At 48.9% G+C, this 21,232-nt stretch overlaps 2 protein-coding genes across 3 annotated transcripts in view; both read right to left on the bottom strand.

Annotated features, from left to right (window-relative positions):
• Positions 1–6,001: 6,001 nt before the first annotated feature.
• Nkx6-3 (NK6 homeobox 3) lies at positions 6,002–10,319 on the bottom strand. Its single transcript, XM_027939227.2, has 3 exons — positions 9,938–10,319; positions 7,721–7,890; positions 6,002–6,241 (listed from the first exon to the last, which is right to left on the bottom strand). The coding sequence occupies exons 1-3, from the start codon at positions 10,317–10,319 to the stop codon at positions 6,002–6,004; spliced, it is 792 nt and encodes a 263-aa protein (XP_027795028.1).
• A 5,400-nt stretch (positions 10,320–15,719) lies between these two features.
• Ank1 (ankyrin 1) overlaps positions 15,720–21,232 on the bottom strand; it is a 123,184-nt gene continuing 117,671 nt past the window's right edge. For both annotated transcript variants that reach the window (XM_027939233.1, XM_027939235.1), the window contains one exon: positions 15,720–16,103. In XM_027939233.1, the coding sequence (XP_027795034.1) occupies positions 16,077–16,103 (27 nt within the window). In that variant the 3' untranslated portion in view covers positions 15,720–16,076. The remainder of the gene's footprint in view (positions 16,104–21,232) is intronic.

Below are 21,232 nucleotides of genomic sequence, written 5' to 3'. Positions count from 1 at the left end.
AGAAATTTATTCTTTTTCATTTTTTTCTTTTCATTATGATGGTTTTATGGTGGCAAGAGCCCAAGTTCCACCTGAATTAAACTGGGTGACCTAGGGTGAGTTCTCTGTGCCCCAGTGTCCACAGTTGTAAAGTGGGAGTAATGACAGTGGCTACTTCATATGGATTTGTGACTATTAAAGAAGATCCAGAAAACACCTTGAACAGCTTGTTACAAATGTCTGATTGACCTTCACTGGGTGTAACAGCAGGAGTGACAGTGGACTTGGATGCTGTGACAGTGACAGCAGTGTGGTGCAGCCACACAGCATGCTCTTGGAAGACGAGCAGAATCACTGGGACTATTCATGGATCTGGAGTGAGTCAGCCAATTTCTCTGCATCTTCATTTGGAAAACAGGGACACTAATCACCCACAACTGTTGGAAGATAAACCAGTAAAGGGGAGCGAAGCATTTGGGAAGAACCCCTCTCTCAAAATGTGCTGGAGTCTTCCCTGGGCCCTGGACCTCCTGCCTTTTAGGGAACAGATGCCTATTTGGCACTCTGTTTTGATGGCTCCCTTCAAGCTCTGGATCCTGGGGATAAGGTGACACAAGGAATCCCTTAGCCTCCTCCCCAGGACCTCTGCCTCTTCTGGGAAGTCCTTTCATCTGCCTACCTGTGTCAGATTCCTCCATGAACCCCCCACCCATCCTTGCAGCCAAGTTGAAGTGATGTGATCCCAACAGCAGAATTGCTATATATTTGGTACCATTTTGTTTATCTGAGCATCATCAGGGACGGGGACATTCAAAGCAAGATACTTTTTCCCATGAAAATCCTTCTCTGGATTAGGCTATGTTCTTTAATTCCTTTCTCCTTGTCAGTTACTGCTGGTGGTCACTGTCCAGTGTCTCTAATCATGGGTCTCTTGGAGTCTTGTCTTCTCCTGACACAGCTCCAGGCCTTACCTGGGAGAGTAGTGAGCAGGCCCTATGATAGCTATTTCCTTATCCTCAGAAGACTCAACCTCCATTATCAGTATATACCAGGGCCTCACACATACTAGGCAAGCACTCTACCACTGGACTATATCCTCAGCCCTTTTAAAATTTCTTTAACATAGGATCTTCCTGTCCCAGACTGACCTTGAACTTGTGATCCTCCTGCCTCAGCCTACTGAGTAGCTGGGATTATAGGTGTGCTCTACCACACCTGGCCTCAGAAGATTCTTATTCTGCTTACGGTTGGGTACCAACTGTGTGTTATATGGTCACAGATGCTATATATCTACCTATATCCATCCATATCAGTCTAACAATATTTTTTTTCTGGTTTTAGGGGTTAAACTCAGGGTCTCTTAAATGCTAGGCAAGTGATCTACCATTGAAGTACATCCTTATTCCCAGTCTAACAATTTTGTAATTATGTTCTGAGAAGAGGAGTGCTGTCCACATACAGTCACAGTCGTTCACTCTGGATCCCCTCACACTGCAGTGTGAGCACAAACCAGCTGGATCTTGCTAAAATACAGGCTGATTCTAAGATGGGGCTCAAGATATTCTTCGTTTCTGATGGGTCCTCACATGAGGCCACTGCTGTGTGTATGGATGATTTCTTTCCATTACAAGGTCTTGAGCAGGGCGTATAGGCCTTGAGGACTTCAGGGGCCAAGCAGGTGATGAAACTGTGGGGAGCACAGGGACTGGACTGGGGAAATGGCAGAAACAGCTCATTGGGCCAGGCTCACCCTACCAAATGGCACACTACAGTTTCTGAATTTGGCCCTGGGCACCTGGTTAGACTTCTTTCCTAGAGTTCAAAATCTTAGCGGTTTTGCTGGGAAATGAATCCGGTCATTCATGGAGTCCTTCCACAACCTCCTGAATAGTGGTTGACATGCCAGAGTTGGAGAACTGACAGGGACAGGGAGCTATGACTTTGAATCCACTTATCCTATTCTTGAACAGACCTGTTTAGAACTGCTCTGCTGCTTACCAGTGACGAGAGTTGGAAGAAGGAGAGAGTTGGGTGCACTCCTTTTTAAGTGCCCATACTATCTGATACTTGGTGCATGATTTCATTTGATCTTATCAGTGTTGTAGAACTGATTTACCAGCCTGATTTTATGGATGAGGACAATGGATATAAAGAAGTTAACCTGACTTGGTCACAATGACCCAGTTACTACTTAGTGAAGTCGAGACTTAAACCCAGTACTGTCAGCCTCTGTCTTTAGTCCACTTGTTCTGGGTAATTTATGAAGTTTAGAAATTTATTTGTCATAGTTCTGGAGGCTGGGAAGTCCACGATTAAGGTGTTGGCAGCCTCAGTGTCCAATGAGGGCCTAGTCTCTGCTTCTTAAATCGTACTTTGAATGCTGTATCCTCACATGACAGAGAAACAGAAGAGCCCAAAAGACCTGACTGCCTCCTGAGGCCCTTTTATGTGGTGACTAATCACATGCATAAGGGTGGAGCCCTCATGGCCTAATCACCTCCCAAAGGCCCCACCTCTTCATATTATCACCTTGGAAGTTAAGTTTTAACATATGAATTTTGCAGGGAACACAAACATTCAAATCATAGCAGCTTCCAAAATCTTCTTTGAGTGATACAGAATTGCTGTTCCCGGTCTGTATAAGCCAGGCACACTCATTGGAATCCTACAGAAATCTTTCAGGGTCCTTAAAGTACTTATTCAGGTGCTTAAAGTACTTATTCCATAGTACATACGAGCAAACTGAGGCTCAGAGGTTAAAACCCAATGATACAGACAATTGTGGATCAGTGATCTGAGCCCAGTTCTAACAGACCCCATTGCCCTATGACACATTGCAGAGTTAGCAGTTTTTTGGGGTCAAATCCTTGGGTGGACTGAGTATGAGGAGGAGTTACCAGAAGTGAGATTTCAGTACTTCATCTCTCTTCTGATTGTTGCTGTCAGGATATGGCCATTCTGAAATTGATAGGATATTGACATCTGCCTATTCTCACTGCTGACCTCCTGAGGAAATGTCCTAGAGTCTTCTAATCAGAAAATACAAAAGTGAGAGCTATGGCAAAATAATCTGTGCTCACAGATTTTTTGAACTTTATTGAGATGCCCATCATAGCAGACTCCACGGCTGTTGAGAGCACAGGAGTCAGTTTCTTTCCCTCGTCTCTGAAATGTTCATGATGTGGAAGGAGGAACTACAGGGAGAACGAATTTGTAAAAAGTTCTGGTGTTATTTTGTTGTTGTTGTTGTTGTTCGTTAGTTTGACTCAGAACATAAAGAAGCCATGCCTATCATCAGAGATAAAAGCAGGGGCTCTCTTATGTCTCTTTATGATAGACAAAGTAAGAGAACCTGTGTTTTCTCCGGCAATACATATACATGTGCACACTCACAGAGGATAAAATATTCCAAATATCCTCAATATTCTGGGTCATTCACCTTGAACTCTACTCCTCCTTCAAGCTTCAAAGCTAGTTTTCATAATAAGTGTAAGCACAATAATTAGTGAAATGGAGCCAGTGCTTCTTTTCTGCTTGGTGCCTATGTTCTGGCTGCCTATGAAAGGCAGTTAAAGGGAAGGAGTCAGAAAAGACCGCAGGGAAGGATGGAGTCTCTTAGCCAAAGGTCCCAGTGGTAAGTGTCCCAGAACTTTGAGATTGAAGGAGGTTTTGTTTAGCTCAGCAAACATATCCTGGGAAAATCTTTCCCCAGACTTGTTTTAATACTGACCCTAAATGACTTGAATCAGATGTGCACGCATTATGATTATTATAGAGTAGTTAAGATGATAGTATGCTTACGGAAATGCAACAAACACATTTTTGTTTCTTGTAACTTTCATTTTCCTCCATACCTGCTTCATGATTTCACACCTGGATGTCAACAGCCTCCCCCAGCCTCAGTCAGGGTTGTGCATTGCCTGGATCCCACTGAGTTTTCTCTTCTTTAAGACCTGTGATGAGTCTTAGCATCCTCTCTGGCTGACATCCCTCCTATTGCAGCTACAGTAGGACCTCCCTCAGGAAGACTGTGTCAGCAAAGAGCTTCTCATTGGGGTCTGTGGTGGCCCAGCCTACTCTGGCCAGGAAAAGTATACTGAGCTAGGCTCCTCTCCTATAAGTGCCATTCTGTCTCACTTGATGAAGGGAGACACTGATTCCTGAGCAGGTAGTATTGTCAGGGATAAAGTTTAGAGGCTAAAAACAATCTATATTTTCTTGTCATATTCCCTCTGTTTTCTGGAACCATTAAGGATGTCAGAGGGCCTTGGAATCATCTCTGAGTTTGCTTCTTCTGTGAGCTGGTTTAGGAACTTTCTGAGCCTCAGTTTTCTCATGCATACATCATATTTACCTTGCATATATTTACCTTCCAAGTTTCTTGTGGGGTCAAGGGCAAGATACCCAGACAGTCTACTCTACCAGGGAGAAATTAGCAGGTGTCTAGTTAATGTTAGTGCTTCTAGGCTCTCCCCCACTGTCTTTTCCTTCTGGAACCTGATTCTCCCACAGATAATTTCCCCCACCAGAAACAGAAATTCCTGGAGGTCAGAGAACCCCACTTAATTAGTCAAGGGTTTATCAGCACCCAGGACAGTCCCTGGCATGTACCAGAGAGATGGAGATTTCAAATTGACCCCAGTCATGAAACTTTCAGTGGCAGACCCAGAGTACTGACTCCTCCTGGGATCCAAGCCACTACCTCCCTCATTGCCTGTCTGGGACCCCACCACCAGTATACAATTGCCCATTCTTTTCACAGAAACACATGAGCCATGGGAAGTTTCTGGGACTTTTATTTATACTCTTTTCATTTTTTTTTTTTTAAAGCCAGTGAGAATGGGCAAACTCTTGGTCCCTTCTGGGCTGCACTCCTCCACGGCCAGCCCTACCAGCCTCCCTCAGCCCACCCTCTCCTGCCTGCCAGTAAGTAGTTCAACATCACTGGGGTGAAAAAACACCACCCTGTAAGCCAGTGCCCTCTGGTGGCTGCAGCTCCAGGACCAGGCTACAGGGTGATCCCAGGAATGGCAAAGCAGGGGATTCCCAGCATGCTGTTGGCTCAGCCCCTCCCAGCACCTTTCCCTGCCTTGGAGGCTCTCCCTCTCCCTGCCTGGGTGCCCCTTTTGGAGGAGCAGGGGTTTCTGAAGTCCTTTCCAGCCCTTCCTTTCCTCTTCTGCTGAGATGGTCCTGACCTTGGGCAGTGTGAATGCCGGGTGGCTCTCAGGTGCAGCTTTGCACTAGGATTTTCTCATCTCTTCTCAGCCTCTGCTTGCAATCTCCTCTTTCCCAGCCAGGGTCAGTGTCCAAGATCTGACTTGGGAGAAAAGTGGAGACAAGAGGCCAGAAAGATCCCTGCCACTTAGAGGATCTGAGGGGATCCTTGAGTTTGGGTGTCAGGGGTGTGTTTATTCATTGCAGGACCCACTTCCTCTCCCTTAGGATTGGCTTGGGCCTCTCAAGTGGGTCTTTCCTGTGCAGAGGTTGTACCTAGAATATGTACCCAGATATGCCAACTCCATATTTTCTTCTGCGGTCAGCCAGCAGTTGACCTGGACCCAGTATTCTGATCTCCTCACTCCTCAGCCAGCTACCTCCTTGGGGAAAGAGCCCCCAAAGCTGAATCACAGTGGCGTGCCCGGGCTGTAGAGCCTGGTCATTTTGATATCCCTGTGCCATTAAAAATCTGCAGAATTGGAAAAGGTGCAAGACGGCGGAGAGGTTTGCAGGTGTTTAGAGGTGTGCATCTCCCTCCTCCCTCAGCTGGACTGGCCATTCCCCCTGACTCCTCTTCCTCCGCTCCTTCTACCTTTCTCCTCTTCTTCCTCCCTTCTTCCCCCCTTCTCTTTCTTCTCCTCCCTTCCTCCTCCTCTTCCTTCCCTTCTCTTCCATCCCCCTCTGCCTCCTGTTCCCCAGGCACGTGGGGAAGGGGAGGCTGGCCCTGGCCTGGTGGCCCACGGGCTGCCCGGGACCTCGTGCGCGGCGGGGGGCGGGCTGGCGGAGGGGCTGGGGCAGGCGGGCGTCAGACGCTGTGCGCGCCCAGGCTGAGCACCGAGAAGGCGGCGCGGTGCTTGCGGAGCAGCAGCCGAATCTTCTCGTCGTCGGAGTCGGGGTCCAGCGGCTTGTTGTACTCGTCGTCCTCGTTCTCCGAGGTCGCGCGGTCCCCGCCCGCGCCGGCACCCGCCGGGGCCCGCGGCGTGGAGGACGAGGGCTCCAGTGCACTCTTCTTCCTCCACTTGGTCCTCCGGTTCTGGAACCACACCTGGGGTAAGAGAGACTCTGAGGACCACGCACGCACCGCGCACACGGGCGGCTTTGTAAGAGGACAGCTCCACTCCGCAGAAAGCGCTGTCATCCTTATTTTTGTAGGAAAATAAATGGCTCGATTTTGGAGTGAACTGTAATAGCCACGTTACTGGGGAATGAGGGCAATAAAATAAAAGAACACCGCTGCAGATCTGGTGCAACCCTCCCTGCAAGTGCAGTTTCCTTCTCTTTTGCCATCTGATGCGCTTGGTGGGAGATGCTGAAATACCAGGGTAGAAAGGGGTTAGTCCAGGTCTGGGCACTTCACTACGTGTTGAAGAGTTGTTCTTGGGATGGGAGTGTGGCTCAGTGTAGAGCCTAAACACCTGGGTTCAACCCCAGGCCCCAGGACCTAAAAAAACAAAACAAAACAAACAAACAAACAACAACAACAACAACAAACAAAAAAAACCCCCTCTCTTCTTTAAGCTTCTTAGACTTTCACTGAACTTCATGAATAATTTCTCCCAAATTAGAACAGTAACATGTACATTGTTTGGTGTAAAGATTGAAGATACCTAAAGAGGCAGAACTATACCTAAGAGGGGCTCAGATTATTTCCTTCCATTTCCATTCATCAGCTTTCACTCTCCAGCAGGGCAAATATTTGTCTGAACAGGTGGTCCCAGAGGCTGGCAGCAAAGCCCAGACCTAGGGTCCAGTCTGCCTCTGGTACTTGCGAGAACCTGACTGCTTCATTAAGCTAGGCAGGTCTGGCGCAGCTCAAAGCTTTCTTCTTTGGTGTCCCCACCCAAAATCTCTGGGGAGAGCTGTAATGTCAAAGTTGAGAAAGTTGCCCCCAGCAGTCTGAGGAGGGAGAAGCAGATCTTTGGAGGCCTGTTTAGGAGGCTATTTCACGCTCCGGTAGGAAGTACCAGAGCATATCTACCCTCCCTAAGTTTCATACATCTGCTATCCCATCCCATCTTCTTTTGGACCGGTGAGTAGCAAAAGGTTTTTTTCTTTCTTGAAAGATAATTAAGCCAAGTCCAGCTCCTTTGAGAGATCAAGAGGAATCCAGATTTAATTTGCCCCAGTGGCTGCCATTTGTGCTTGGGTTTCCTGGTTCAGACAGTGGAAGAGGGGAAGGCCTGAGGTTGGAGTCCCATTCCCAGCTCTGCCCTTACCAACCAGGAGACCTTGAGCAAGAGGCTCAACTGAGATTGTTTCTTCATCTGTCAAATTAATAATAATTAAATGAACTACATAAGAAGCATTCAGCATCGGGTTCAGTAGATGACAGCCATTTATTTTGTTGTTAATTATTGTAATCTCTAAGGTTAGATGGGCAAGTAGTTCCCAAACACCAGGACAGCCTCCCTCTGAGGGGCTGGGATTTATTGGGAAACTGTGGCTACCTCCCTCCCACGCAGGGCATCCTGTCCTGGCAGGTGCCCTCACTGCAAGGCAGTTGCTTTCACCCACACAGACTCACCTTGACCTGCGACTCAGTCATGCCCAGTGAGTATGCCAGCCTTGCTCTCTCAGGACCAGCCAAGTACTTGGTCTGCTCGAAGGTTTTCTCCAGGGCAAAGATTTGGTGCCCTGTGAATGTGGGCCGGGTGTGCTTTTTCTTGTGGATGCTGTCACTCAGGGGGTCTGGGGCTGGTAGGAGGAAGGGAAGTGGGATTAGAAGGATGAAGGGGCACCTGGGTACCATGCACTGCCTGCAGGATGCCAGCCCTGCCCTACCTCTCCTATAGGGTGAGCTCCCTCCTATGGAGAAGCCATTGAGGTTGCTGAAGCATCATGATGCCTATCACTTCAGCCACATTACTAACATTTCAGATAACAATGACTGTGACCTCTACCATGGCAGGGTGGGTGGCAGCCCCAGAGGGCAGTTGCCCCAGGTTATACCTATTTAGGATCAACAGGGCTTAGAACAGGTTCTCCTGCCTTTTTGTCTAATGTTCTCTCTACTCAATGATGCTGACTTCTTCCAAAGGACAATAGGAGTTTCCTCTCTGTCACAAGACACCAAGACAAGGATGTTCCTTCAGGTCACCAAGACAAGGCCCCAGGAACCTGTGGATTTCTCTCCATTTTCTTGCTTCTGGGCTGCAATTCCTCAGATCCCTTGAAAAACAAGGAGGGAAAGCCTCCAATCCCAGTGTGCTACTCCCCCATGTCACCAGGCCTGAAGATCACACGGCTACAGTGACACTGGAGGCATGGAAGCTCGAGATCCCCACCCCAGCCAGGGCTGCGTGCTCAGGGGCAGTAGGGTTCAGAGGAAACAGAATCACCAGGTGTTGGGCCTTGGTCAGGACAATCTGACAATCCATGTCCCATCTCCTTTTCTTATAGGTGGAGAGACTGAGGCACAGAAAGAGGAAGAGACCTCCTGAGAGACCATCATCTTCAGTCCTGGCTCCCTTTGACTTAATTTGGTCACTGATCTTCTTTGCTATTTTCCTGTGTACATGCATTCAGGATAGAAGAGTTGGGGTGTGGAGTAGGGTGGGGAAGGATGATGGAGGTCAGGGAGGGGCGACTTGAGGCTTAAAGTATCCAAAAAGCTGGGCTGTAAAAGAGATGAGGTCTCTATCCTCATAAAAATCCCTAAGTGTCAGGTTGAGGGAGGCACAGGCTGTCAGGCAGTGAGGCTCCAAGCAGTGTGGCAGAGGGGAGGCTGCGCTTAGGGAGTTTCCATGGTTGATCTCATACCCACATTTCAGTGGGGGAGCCTAGAGAGCAGACAAAAATGGAGGCTCCCTCTGCCTGCCTTCCAGGTGGGTGAGCCTTACCTGCCTGTACATGCCCCTGCTACCTCCACTAGTCCCTGACATACATCACAGGCCCCCTGGACTAGTTCTCTAAAAACCGAGACTCAGGCATGGGTGAGCTGAGGAGAGTCCCTCCAGCAACCAGGGCAAGTTCAATTTGGCTCAGCCACTGCTCTGATGGCTGGATTGTCGCTGCTACTATTGCTATAAACCCTGAGAAGGAAGGTGGAAAATGAGCCATCTCACTCACAGGCAGGGGCTTGAGGGGGTCAGAATGCATTCAGTGTCCCCAAACATGCCAGGCATGAGCTGGCTCTTTGGGAATGTGACTCAGTGGCAGATTTCCTTCACTGGTGGTACTGTTTGCCTGCTTTGGGGATGAAGAAGCAGTGGCAAGGCTCTGGCCAGAAGCAAGATGAGCTGCCACCAGCTGTGGAGATAGCTCAGTGGTAGAGCACTTACCTAGCATGTGGGAGGCACTGGGTTTGATCCTCAGCACCGCATAAAAATAAGTAAGTAAAGTATTGTGTCCAACTACAACAACAACAATAATAATAATAATGATGAGCTGCCATTTGGACATTGTGGAGGGTAGAGGTGGGCAGTTTGGGCTTTTCTGGGCCTGGAAGTCCCAGGTTCCCTGGGACGGCATCTGAGGTGGCAATAGGTAAGGATGGGAGTCAGACATCTGTGTCTAAGCAAAGCTGGGGTTGGAGCCAGAGAGGGTAAGTTCAGTCCTGCACCAAGCTGAGAAAATGGACCCAGGCAACTGCGCTGGGCTATCTAATGGCGGCTGAGGTGAGGTGGGTAAGGGTGGGCAGGGTGAGTTCCCTGTCTCATACCTCTTCCTCCTCCTCCCCTGAGTCTGGCTGGCTCTGGGTGGGCTGGGCTGGGCTGGGGGTGAAGGTTTGCCTTCTACTCACTGTTGCTGCACTGCCGCCCGCCTCGCCAGTCCTGTCCTGTGTCCGCCCAGCAGTTCCGGGTCCGGGTGGGGTACTCGTTCCCAGCCTTGGAAAAATTCCCCACCTGGGGGCCATAGTAGACCCCCTGGGAGCCCAGTCCACTGAAGCCTGCCACGTGGGGGTAGCCGGAGAGGAGGCTGCTGTTCGGTGTGGCCACAGGCCTGCTCAGGATGTCTGTGATCCCATGGGGGGTCCCGGCGGCCAGCTGGGGGCCCAACCCTGGAGGGCTGAGCTTGTAGAAGGAGTTCTGCATGGAGTACTGGCACACCGGGGCCTTCATCTCTGAGAACTGCGCCAAAGGCGTGTTGTTCAACAGGAATGTCCCCTGCAGGTTGGACTCCATGATCTCCGGGTCAAGCAGCGGGAGAGTGAGAAGCCCAAGTCCAGGCCCCTAAAGCCAGAGACCCCAGATTCTGGCCCAGAATCTCATGGCAGGTTTGGAGAGTCAGAAGCAGCCCCAAGCCTCTGACTGCCCCCCACCTACAGCATCTGGTCCAGCCCTTCACCAGGGACTGGCACCCACGTCAGCTGCTCGGAAGTCAGGTGCCACTAGGGCAGGTGGGGGCTTCCCCAGCGCACCTTTCCTCTCGGCCCGTCCTGTTGGAGAAGGGTGCTCCTCACAGCTCAGCACAGCCCCCTCCTCAGCCTCCGAGTCTGGGGACCCTCCATGAGAAGTTTTAAGTTCAGAGAAGGGACATTTCCCTGATAAAGATATGGCCCATTAGAATACAGACTGGAGACTGGCTGAGCTGTGAGAGCTGTGCCGCCATTGGTGGAGGCAACACGGGCCTCACATTGGCTTTTGCTAGACAAATTGCACTTTGAAAGATTGACTGTAAAATCAGCCAGTGTGTGTGTGTGTGTGTGTGTGTGTGAGAGAGAGAGAGAGAGAGAGAGAGAGAGAGAGAGAGAGTGAGAATTAGTTCTAGACGCTCTTGTTCATCATTAGAGATTCCACCTGACCCCCCCAAGTCCAGCATCTAGGATAAGGTGGGTATCTGGGAGGTCTCTGGAGGTTCCTGAGGCAGCTGGAAGTCACAGTTCCTGCAGCTGCCCTCCTGAGAGTGAGGAGACTGGGCTCAGAGGTCACTTTCCTGAGCTGCTCCTGCCCCTTTATCTGCTGATGTCCAGTCTATGCAGGAGAACCGGCTGCTTCCCTTTCCTCCTTGGTGCTGGGACAGGGTAAGTGCAGAGGCTGGGAAATGTCTGCTTTCTTGCGGGGAAGAAAATGCCTGTGAGTATTTTAGAGCCTGATGGGCAGATTGGATCGGGGGTGGGTAGTGGGTAGCTCTCAGGGTAGTGGGTTTGTGCATTTTCCACTGAAGCTGAAAAGGTGGTGGTACACATGTGTGTTCTCACCTCTGTCTCTGGACAGCCTTCCCTGATCCCCTCCACCAGGATCTCTTCCTCATTTGTGTCTCTGCTAGAGCAATAGCCACATTCCATCTCACTTGGTGTCTGGGTTTGAAATCTCTGATGCTGAGATGTCCCCTGCTTCCGTGGTGGAGCCATGTGTCAAACACTCGGTTGGGATTCAGTTGGGGCTCAGTAAATATTTGATTCATGGAACTGGATTAAATCTCATATGCTTTTTTTTCCCCCTTCTTCCTTGAGTATTTATACTGTATGAGGCTCTACTGGGGCAATCTCTCATTTTACAAACAAGGAAATTGAGGTGCAGACAAGGAAATTGAGGTGCAGAGGAATCAGAGCCCACTTTCCAGGAAACAAGTTTATTCCTGGTTTGGGCAGCATTCTTTTTTTATATTTTAGTTTTTTAGGTGGACACAATATCTATTTTATTTTTATGTGGTGCTGAGAATCGAACCCAGTGCCTCATGCATGCTAGGCAAGGCGCTACCACTTGAGCCACATCCCCAGCCCCTGGGCAGCATTCTTTCCTGAATGCTATTCTCTAAGAAGAACCAGTCTGCTACTTGTCTGAAAATGCAAAATGACAGAAAAACTAGTGACTGTCAGATGAACTTCTGCCCTCCCTCTGCCTGGAAGTCCCCAAGCCCTTGCTGACCAGTCCATGGGCTCTGCAGAGTTCACTCTCTTATCACTTATGGTCTGTGCTCATGAGGGACTATAAGTACCCCTTTGCTGGCCTTCTGTTAGTTTCCAGTAGAAGGCAGAGGGTCCAGGGCTGGGGAGGGCAAGACTCTCTGAGCCACTCTCTGTAGCACATATTTCAGTTAATTTAAGGAAGACCTTATAAAGGGTGTGAGATGATTTTTCTATAAATTTGAATTATAAACAAGAAAAATGGTTCTTCTCCTCCTTCTTCTTTTTTTCTTTTTTTTTTGGATGATACTGAGAGTTGAACCAAGGTGTACTTTAGCATTGAATTATATCCCCAGCCCTTTCTTTCTTTATTTTTACATGTAGGTGTAACTCCCCCGCCCTCTCCCTCCCCCTCCCTTTTTATTTTTTGAGACAGAGTCTTGCTAAGTTGCCCAAGCTTGCAATTCTCCTGCCTCTGCCTCCTGAGTCTCTGGGATTACAGGTATACACAGCCAGGTCCAGTAAGAAAGATAAGTTCTTATTCATCTAAGTTGGCTTTTCTACTAGGCCGCTCTCTACCATCATTTTGGAAGTTAGTTCTGATTCCCAGGGATGCCCACAGGATCCCACCCATGCAACTGTGATTCTGAAACCTTTTATAAAAGCCTTCTGGGTAATATAAATGCACAGCAATAAGGGGCTCATTGTTCTGGGTGGCCTTTCAGATTCCAAGAGTTCTTTTTGGGGTGGAGCAAGAGCTGGGGATGCTCCAGGGACCTTGGAACTGTGAATTATTCATTCCCTAATAATGAGAACTTACCAAGAAAAAAGTCTTCTACAAATTTTGATTCTTATTTAATGCTAAGACTAAAGGTCCAAAACTCCAGGATGACAAACTGAAGAGACTTTAGCAACTGCTGAATTCATTCCATTTGATCCATGAGGAACTGAGGCCAGAGTGGTGACCAACCTTGCATAAAGTATTAGAAACTAGATAGAAACAGGGCCATATCCTCTCTATAGCAAGGGTTGGTTCTGGAACATTTAATGCCATGGGGCGCAGGACCAGATGCCTTCACAGGAAGAGCTAGAATGTCACTCAGTGTATACTAGCCCTGGGCCTGGATTGGCCATATCCTGGTAGTTTGTGGAGTCCCTTACCAGACCTCCAACTTCTCCCCATTTCATGGTAGCCTTTAGGCTATCCTTTCTCTGGGGGTTTCTCCCTGGGTGGGCAGTTTAAATTAAGGAGCTGTCCAAGCTTTCAGGAAGAATTGGTGGACCCCTCTTTGGGGTTCAGGCTTCTGATCCCACCTATTGACCCCTCTACACCCCAACCCAGGCTTTACTCTTGCCCCAGCACAAGTCCCAAAGAGGAGCCAGGAAGCAGAGATGGAGCCCTGTGTCATGAGTCAATTTCTTTATTAATTTTGACATCTGTTCAGCTGGTGTAGGGAGAATGGTCTATACATCAGAGTGGGGGGGCATACTCTCCCAGTAACAGAGCATGGGAGAGTCAAGAAATGATTTGTTTTTCATAACAATTAAAAAAATCAAGGTAATTTCAAAACTTCTAAAAAGCGTCTAATGTGCAGACTGCAGCATTCTCTAGGCATCATGTGGAGACCCCAAACTCCTCCCCTAAACAGCTCCTACTAGCAGCGGGAGCGTGCAGCCATGCCACCGAGGGCCTGGGGCCGGCGGGCCAAGCAGCCATGCCAGACGGAGCGGAAGGTGCCAAAGCAGAGCCTGGAGCCGCGGGGCCCACGCGGGGCGCTAAGAGGGGCTACTGGGTTCAGCTGCAGCGGCGACCCGGGAGAGGAAGGGACAGGATCGAGGCGGAGGAGGCGAGCCCTGCGCCTGTCTTCCTTGAGCCTTCACGGAATCGGTCCCTGGCCGCGCTGCCTGGCCTCTCCTGCCGCAGGCCGGGAGCCGGGGCGCCTCTGCTTCGCGGCGCGGCGCGGCGCGGCGCTGCGGCGGGGCGGGGCGTTGGCGGCCACCGCTGCGCCCCGTGTCCGCGTCCGAGCAGCGTTGGGTCTCGCACCATGCAAGAGGGGGCTGCGAGCCTGCAGCTGCTCAGACGCAGCCCTCGGCGAGAACTGGGGCCGGGAGGTGGCACTTCCTCTCCCCTGCCCGCCCCACTGGGAGAGCAAAAGCAAACCCCGCCCCGGACGGACCCGAGTGCCTCGGCCCGTCCGGGACGCGGCCCTCGAGTCGACCGCACTTGGCCCGGGTAGGGCACCACCGGGCCAGACGGCGGAGGCCCGGTTGTCCCCGTTCCGCCCGAGACCTTTGCCGTCTGTCTCCAGAGCCTTGGGGTCTCTGACATTGAGGGCGCTTCTGTGCTACTTGGAAGGTTTAAATGTGTCCAGAGGACACTTTCGAAGAGAGGCAGGGGAGGAAGGTGACTGGACATCCGCCACAGTGGCTCTTTGAGAGGAGAAGAGCCTATCAGAGTCTCTCTCCTGGCCCTAGAGGGCGCCCGCCCGGGCAAGGACGGGGCCGGATTGTGCTGATTCGGGCCTCCCTCTGCCGGAGGCTCTAGTATAACTTTAAGGCTCTTCCCTGATGGCACCGAGGCGAGGAACAGCCAGCTGTCGATTTCCTTCCTGCCCTGACCCAGAGCCTGGCTTTGAAGGGTCTCTTGGCCAGCCCGGGGTCTCTTGGTGGTCAGCAGCTCCCTCCTCCTTCGGCTCTCCTCCCACTGGGCACGTGGTCAGGAGCCTTGCAAAGGGGAGGCATTGGGGCTGGCCAGCCTGGAACCTAGAGCCTGTACCCCCAGCCTGCGGGCTGCCTGGACTTCGAGCACCAAGTTGGCTCTGGGAGACCTTAGGGTGGTCCTGACATCTAGAACTGGCAGATACATTCACTAGCCCTACTTCCTTCCTTCCTCTTTCACTGAAAGACAGCCTGTAGCTCCTTCTCCCGCAGCCTGGAGAAGTCCTCAGGAGCTGAGCTGTTAGTGCTTGGTACATACTGCTAAAGTGTTTCTATTGGTTTGCATAGTATTTATTGTTTTTCATATACACAAGGCTGATTACTGTACAGTTTACACTTTGAACACAGACTATGATAGAAGTGCTTGAAGATATAGAAAACCTCTTCTCTATTGGACATGCTGGTGCGACCCTGGGGCAGCCACTGGCCCTTCCCCAGCTGAGACCTTTAGGATGGGTCACTGGCTCCCTTTGAGCCCTATAGCTAAGCCTGGGGTCCTCGCCTCCAATTCTTAAGTCCCTAACACAAGGAACCCTGAATGCACTCTCAAGGTGATGATTTTCCATTGGAAGATGATTAATATTGAAACTGGCAGAGAGAGAGAGAGAGAGAGAGAGAGAGAGAGAGAGAGAGAGAGAGAACATAAAAAAAAAATCCAGTTTATCCATAGGAGATTCTATACAGCTTCAGAGGTCACAGTAAAATCAGTGTGTAGACAGAGTGAAGAGGAGGTGTGTGTGTGTGTGTGTGTGTGTGTGTGTGTGTGTCCCCTGAATGTCATGGAGAGCATTCTGGAAGGAGCAATCCACTGGGGAGTAGAGGGGTTGTCATGAATGGAATGGAGGTGGTGTGTGCAGGTGGGGATGGTTAGCAGATGAGGCCATGGGCTGAAGATACTAAACTGATTTCATGCCTAGTTTTCTTTTTTCTTCCCCCCCCCCCTCTTTTTTTTCCTTTCCAAAAAGCCCACATGGATTTCTCACAGATGAGGTTGGGGGAAAAAATACCCTGTACGAAGTCAAAATCAAAACAATTTTTTTAAAAAACAAAAACAAAAACCATCCCCAGCCACAAAAGAGCCCTTTTTCACGTTTGCATCCATATGCTCTCTCTTGTACTTGTTTTCTGTCCCCTCTCTCTCTCCTCTCCCCTCTTGCTGCTTTTGCCCTGATTCCCAACAGAGATCCGTAGTCGACGGAGGCAGGATTGAAGACTGTAGGTCATGCGTCTACAGTCAGTCAGTCGTTCATGCGAATAGGAGACTAAAGGAAGTCCCTTACAGAGATCGTGCTGTGAGCCTAGAGGAACATGTGCAGCGCTTCTGTAGCCCTCCGGTCCAGCTCTCCTCCTGTGTGCATGGCAGAGTGTGTGGAGTTCAGGGGTTGGGTGTTGAGGTGTGATCCTGAGAGACACAAAGAAAGAAGGAGTCACTTAGAATTTAAAGGTGCAACTCCCAGCAACAACTCCAAACACAGAGTTTTTTGCCGGCTACTCAGATAGGGTCTGATTCAGGGAAAGTAGACTCCCCAAGCAAGGCAATGAGCAGTGAGCTGTTGTGCTTAGGGACTTTGAACTTCCCGGAATACTGTCCACCCTTCCCCGGGGAAGGCAGTCTCTCCGCACCACCCAAGTTTCCACTGGTTTCTTGCACAGTGGGTGAGTTTCCTGGGAAATCTGCATGGGGCAGGGAGGGTGCTGTGCTGCGTGCTCCCGAAGGGGTGCCTTAAGGCTCCCATACCTGTGCAGCCACCTGGGGAGAAATCACTCAGTAGATCGACTCTCCTCTGCTGAAGTTCTGCCCCCCTCCCCTAGACCTGTCCTGCACAAAGCCTTCCTGAGAACTGCAGCTGCTCCCGGCTCTGGAAGCTCTTCCCTGCTCATAGCTACTTTTCATTTAAGAGTCTACAAAGTATAGTGATTAGGAGTAGGAACTCCTCAGCCAGATTGCCCAGTTACTTGGTGCCTGACCTTGGTTAAGTTACTTACCTGCTCTGTGACTCAATTTCTTCAGCTGTAAAATGAGGACAGTAATAGGACCTACCTTATTAGATCATTGTGATGTTTAAAAGAACTAATAAATAAATAAATAAATTCCTTAGGACTGAGCATTGCATGCATGTAAACTTGTTATTGGGTTCTCTGGAAATGCTACTGTTATTGTTGTTCTTTGTTTTTGTTTTTCTTTTTTTTTTGGGGGGGGGGGTGGTACCAGAAATTGAACCCAGGGGCTCTGAACCACTGAGCCACATCCCCAGCCTCCCCCAACCTTTTAAAATATTTTTTTAGTTGTTGTTGGACCTTTATTTTACTTATTTATATGTGGTGCTGAGAATTGAACCCAGTGCCTCTCGCATGCTAGGCAAGCGCTTTACCTAGCCCTTTTTAATTTTTATTTTGAGATTAGTTCTCACTAAATTTCATAGAGCCTCACTAAGTTGTTGAGGCTGACCTCAAACTTGTGATCCTCCTGTCTCAGCCTCTTGAGCCATTGGGATTACAGGCCACCATGCCCTGCTGTTGACTTTTCTTTTAAACATCTGTGTTATTTCCCTGGCTGGATTATAAACACTTCAGGGGCAGGAGCCTCTACCTAGAGTTTCCTATAGTAAGCATTCTTTGAACAAGAGACAAAGTGAAATCTGGAGCTCAGGAAAGACCCATTTCTGGCTCAGGCCCTCGGCAGAGGAGAAAGTTAAAGCCTTGGAGATCACTGTGGTATAACTACCCATTTCATTTTTGGGTAAAGTGAGACTCAAGGGGAGCAGAGATAGGGCCAACTGGAGCAAGCAGCAGCACAGGGTGGGAGAGCACATGAGCTTCATCTCTGCAGCTGTTCCCCTGGGAAGGAATCACCCTTTCAAAACTTAGAAAACAGCTCCCTTCATTCTGTGTGGTTGTGCCAGCCTTGTTCCTTCTCTTATTTTCTCTCTGCACTGTAGCACCTGTCCCCACCCCTACCCAGTGCTTGTGGCTCTTTTTTCTCTCCCTTATACCCTAACTCTAATGTCCCTGCAGTGGCTGGCTATGAGGGTAGACTCATACCTCCTGCATACCTCCACTTTACCTCCCCCACTCCTCCTATCCAGACTACTGACTAATTTTAAACTTATTAAACTATTCTACTGTCAGCGTTAATGCAAGTCTTGCAGCCACATTGTCTGAATGTACAAGTATCCCCTAAAAAGAAAAACATCCAAAGGCAGTAGTCTCTTTCCTCCTTCAGCTTTGCAGAGAGCTCTACAAGGGAGAGTCAGGCCTGTACAGAGGGGTGCCAAGAACCACCAGAACCCTGCTCACGTTCCTGTTAATGCAGAGGCTATAGAGTTGCTTCTACTCCACTCCTTCCAGCTGTCTGGCTCCACACAGTCCCTACAGCAGCACTGAAAACCCTAATACTTGGACCTAAATACAAAGAAAAACCCAACACCTGCTACTATCTGCCCCAAACAATCATGCCTTGACTAAACAGCAATTTTTCAGCTTCTACACACTGCCAGGAAACTCCCTCACCCTGCCAGGCCTCCAACGCAAAAGCCTTCCCAAGGTTGGGAGTGATGTGGGGGAATCAGAATGAGTGGCTTAGTCCATTAAGTTCTACCCTTTGAGGGAGGGGGTTCCACATTTTTAATTGAACTATAACCATAATTTGTCTCAGGTCACATTTTAGACACGAAGTTACAACAGTCTACTTCACTTCTAGGAAGTTTGGCAAAGAGAATTAAAAAAAGAGTCATAATAATTTAATATTCAATATAAATAAAAAATCACTTGAGCAACTTGAGGGACAGAATCCTGAGTTCTAGAATTATAATTCACCAATACTGGGTGGGGCAGGACTCACAGATATCTTTTTTTTTTTTTTTTTTTTTTTTTTTTTTGCTGCTGCTGGGCTTAGTACCCAGGGCCTCATACATGTGAGGCAAGTGTTCTACCACTGAGCTACACCCCCAACCCCAAAACATATGTTTTAACAAGATTCTTGGATGACTGTAATACAGGGAAGTGGATGGCACTTTGAGAAAGAGCATAGTAGAACTTGCCAATTTATAAAGCCCTTTCATAAACATGAACTCATCCATCACCATAGACATCCTGGGAGGAAAAATATTGGCATTATTGCTTCTTTATAGATAAAGAACCTGAGGCTTAGGAAGGTCAATTGACTTGCCCTGAGGCATATTACAAATAAAATCCGCCATTGATTGAGTGCCAGAGTATGTTCTTATTTACTCTTTACATAGCTTTCCCCCTTATTTGTAAACCTTTGTATGTTATTGTTGTTTCATTTTATTGTTTTTTTTTTTTTTTGCAGGGTGTGTCTGGGGATCAAACCTAGGACCTTGTACATGATAAGCATATTCTACCACTCAACTGCATGTCCATCCTTGGAAATTTCCTCTTCTTCTTCTTCTAACTCATTTTCAGAAGGGACTATTTTCATCTTCTTTTGAGGAGTCTGAAACTCCAGGTAGTTAAATGACCTGTTTAAGGTAAACAGGAGGAGCCAGGCCTTGAATCTAGACTCCCAAACTCCAGTTTTCACTCTCTGAAACAAACAGAGCTGATTCACTATTCACTATCCACATGTTTGTAATCACTGAATTAGTGAATGCTGAACCATCGTTCTTAAAGGAAATACAAGCCTCTGGTCACATTTTCATTGACCAATAAACATATAACCCTATTTTATGTGGGATCTGTTCAAAGACACCTTATTTAATATATATGGCTGATTCATTCACACTGACCTCACCATCAATAGCACTATAACTGGTTTCTTCACGAAGTTTCTTACTCTCCTTCTGGTACAGGAGATTCAACCCAGGATTGCTCTACCACTGAGTTATATCCTCATCCCTTTTTATTTTTTTATTTTGAGATAGGGTCTTGCTAAGTTGCCCAGGCAGGCCTTCACCTTGTGATCTTCCTGCCTCAGCTTCCCAGGTCACTGGGATTATAGGTATGTGCCACTGCACCGGCTCCTGAAGCTTCTCTAAAATGTATTATCTCTGGAAGGCACATCACAGCCTCTTTGCATTTACAAACACTAGAAAGCCTTTTAGCATTGCCCTGGAAGAATATTTTAAACAGGAAAGTCACCAAAAAACCCACAGAAATGCATCAAACATGGCACCAAATAGACCAATAAAAGGATGCTTGTTTGAACTGTGAGAGCTGAAATAAGGCAGAATTCTCCTTGCTCAGCCTCATCTGGGAATATGCATTGTCAGGCGTTTCAAACTTTTCTCCCTTCTGTGCCTTCCTGTGAATGACCACAGAAGAACAGTGAGAACTGGCTTTGGGTTACAAGTGAATTTTAGCAAGTAGGGGAATTTGAAAATGAACAAGGAGGATCTCCTGTACATCCTTGTGAGTGGGTGGTAGTAAATGTTAAGAATTAGAGCGCCTGCAGCCCTTTCACTATCTTCTCTGCAGCCTTTGCTCTCATTAGAAGGGTTCAGGATTTTATGTTGCCCCTTAGGCCCTTTGGGACACAGCCAGGAGCCTGCCTCCAAGCTCCCTCCCTTACCACTGTCACCCCTAATCCCAGGTATCCCCTTAGCCTTTTATTGGAAGAAGTCCCAGCATTGTCCTGGAGCCAGGCCCTACCATGTTCCTGACACCCATGCTCATGTAGTCTGATCCTTAATCACCTGTGATGGTGTTGGGTGTTGGTGGGTAGTGGGTTCAACCTCTTTGCAGATCATCTGTGGCAAATTAAACAATAAAAAATAATACTAGATTCCCTCCATCCCCCTAGCCCTCTTTCTGGGTTGCTTGTCTCCTGTTTAGGAACATTGGTAAAATCTGAGCCAAAAGGAAGCTCAAATTTAAAGTCATTACTGCAGCTACTATAAGAAAAATAAGGCAGAAGAGTGTACTTTTCCCCTTCACTCTCCTTTTAAAAAATTTGTGCACCTTTGATTAGTTCCAGGTCTGAATCTCAGCTAACCTCAGCCTTCGAAGCCAGGAGTGGGTGGGACCCCCGGCAATGCTGGGGTTAATGCTGTGACCTCCTTAAGCTGCTGAGGAGTCAGGTCTAATTTTATCCTCTCACTGGATCCGCCAGTCCTCTTTTTTGCCCAAGTGCTGAGATATGTCAGGAAGCCCCAAGTCAGCATTTCTGGTGGCTCAGGACACAGCGGGCCCCGCTTTTTGCAGAATGCAGAAAGCCAGCACCTGCTTGCTACTTGGCCCCAGAGCCAGGCCTTGGGGATTTGGATGGCAACAACCCAGTTAGTGCTGTGCTGGGGCCTCAATGCTTCCTCGCTCCTGGCCGACTCCCACCCCGATGCATCCTGTACTGAGCTGCCCCGAGCTGGGCACAATGAAGGGCCTCGGGGCAGCTCAGTACAGGATCCCTCAGGGAGGGCAGATCATCAGAGCTGGCCGCTGAAGCCCCCGGCACTGCACAGGCCCGCTGGAGACCCTCCCTGCACAGCACAGCACACACCCCTCCTTAGCGCCATTGCCCCATGCTCACCTTCACCATGCACCGGCACCCAGCTCCCAACCCCATGACCCTCCTGA

The sequence above is a fragment of the Marmota flaviventris genome, chromosome 3 (genome assembly GCF_047511675.1).
Source record: "Marmota flaviventris isolate mMarFla1 chromosome 3, mMarFla1.hap1, whole genome shotgun sequence".
Classification (NCBI taxonomy): Eukaryota; Metazoa; Chordata; class Mammalia; order Rodentia; family Sciuridae; genus Marmota; species Marmota flaviventris.
Note: the sequence above shows the minus strand (reverse complement) of the source record. Positions and strands in the feature narration are given on the sequence as shown.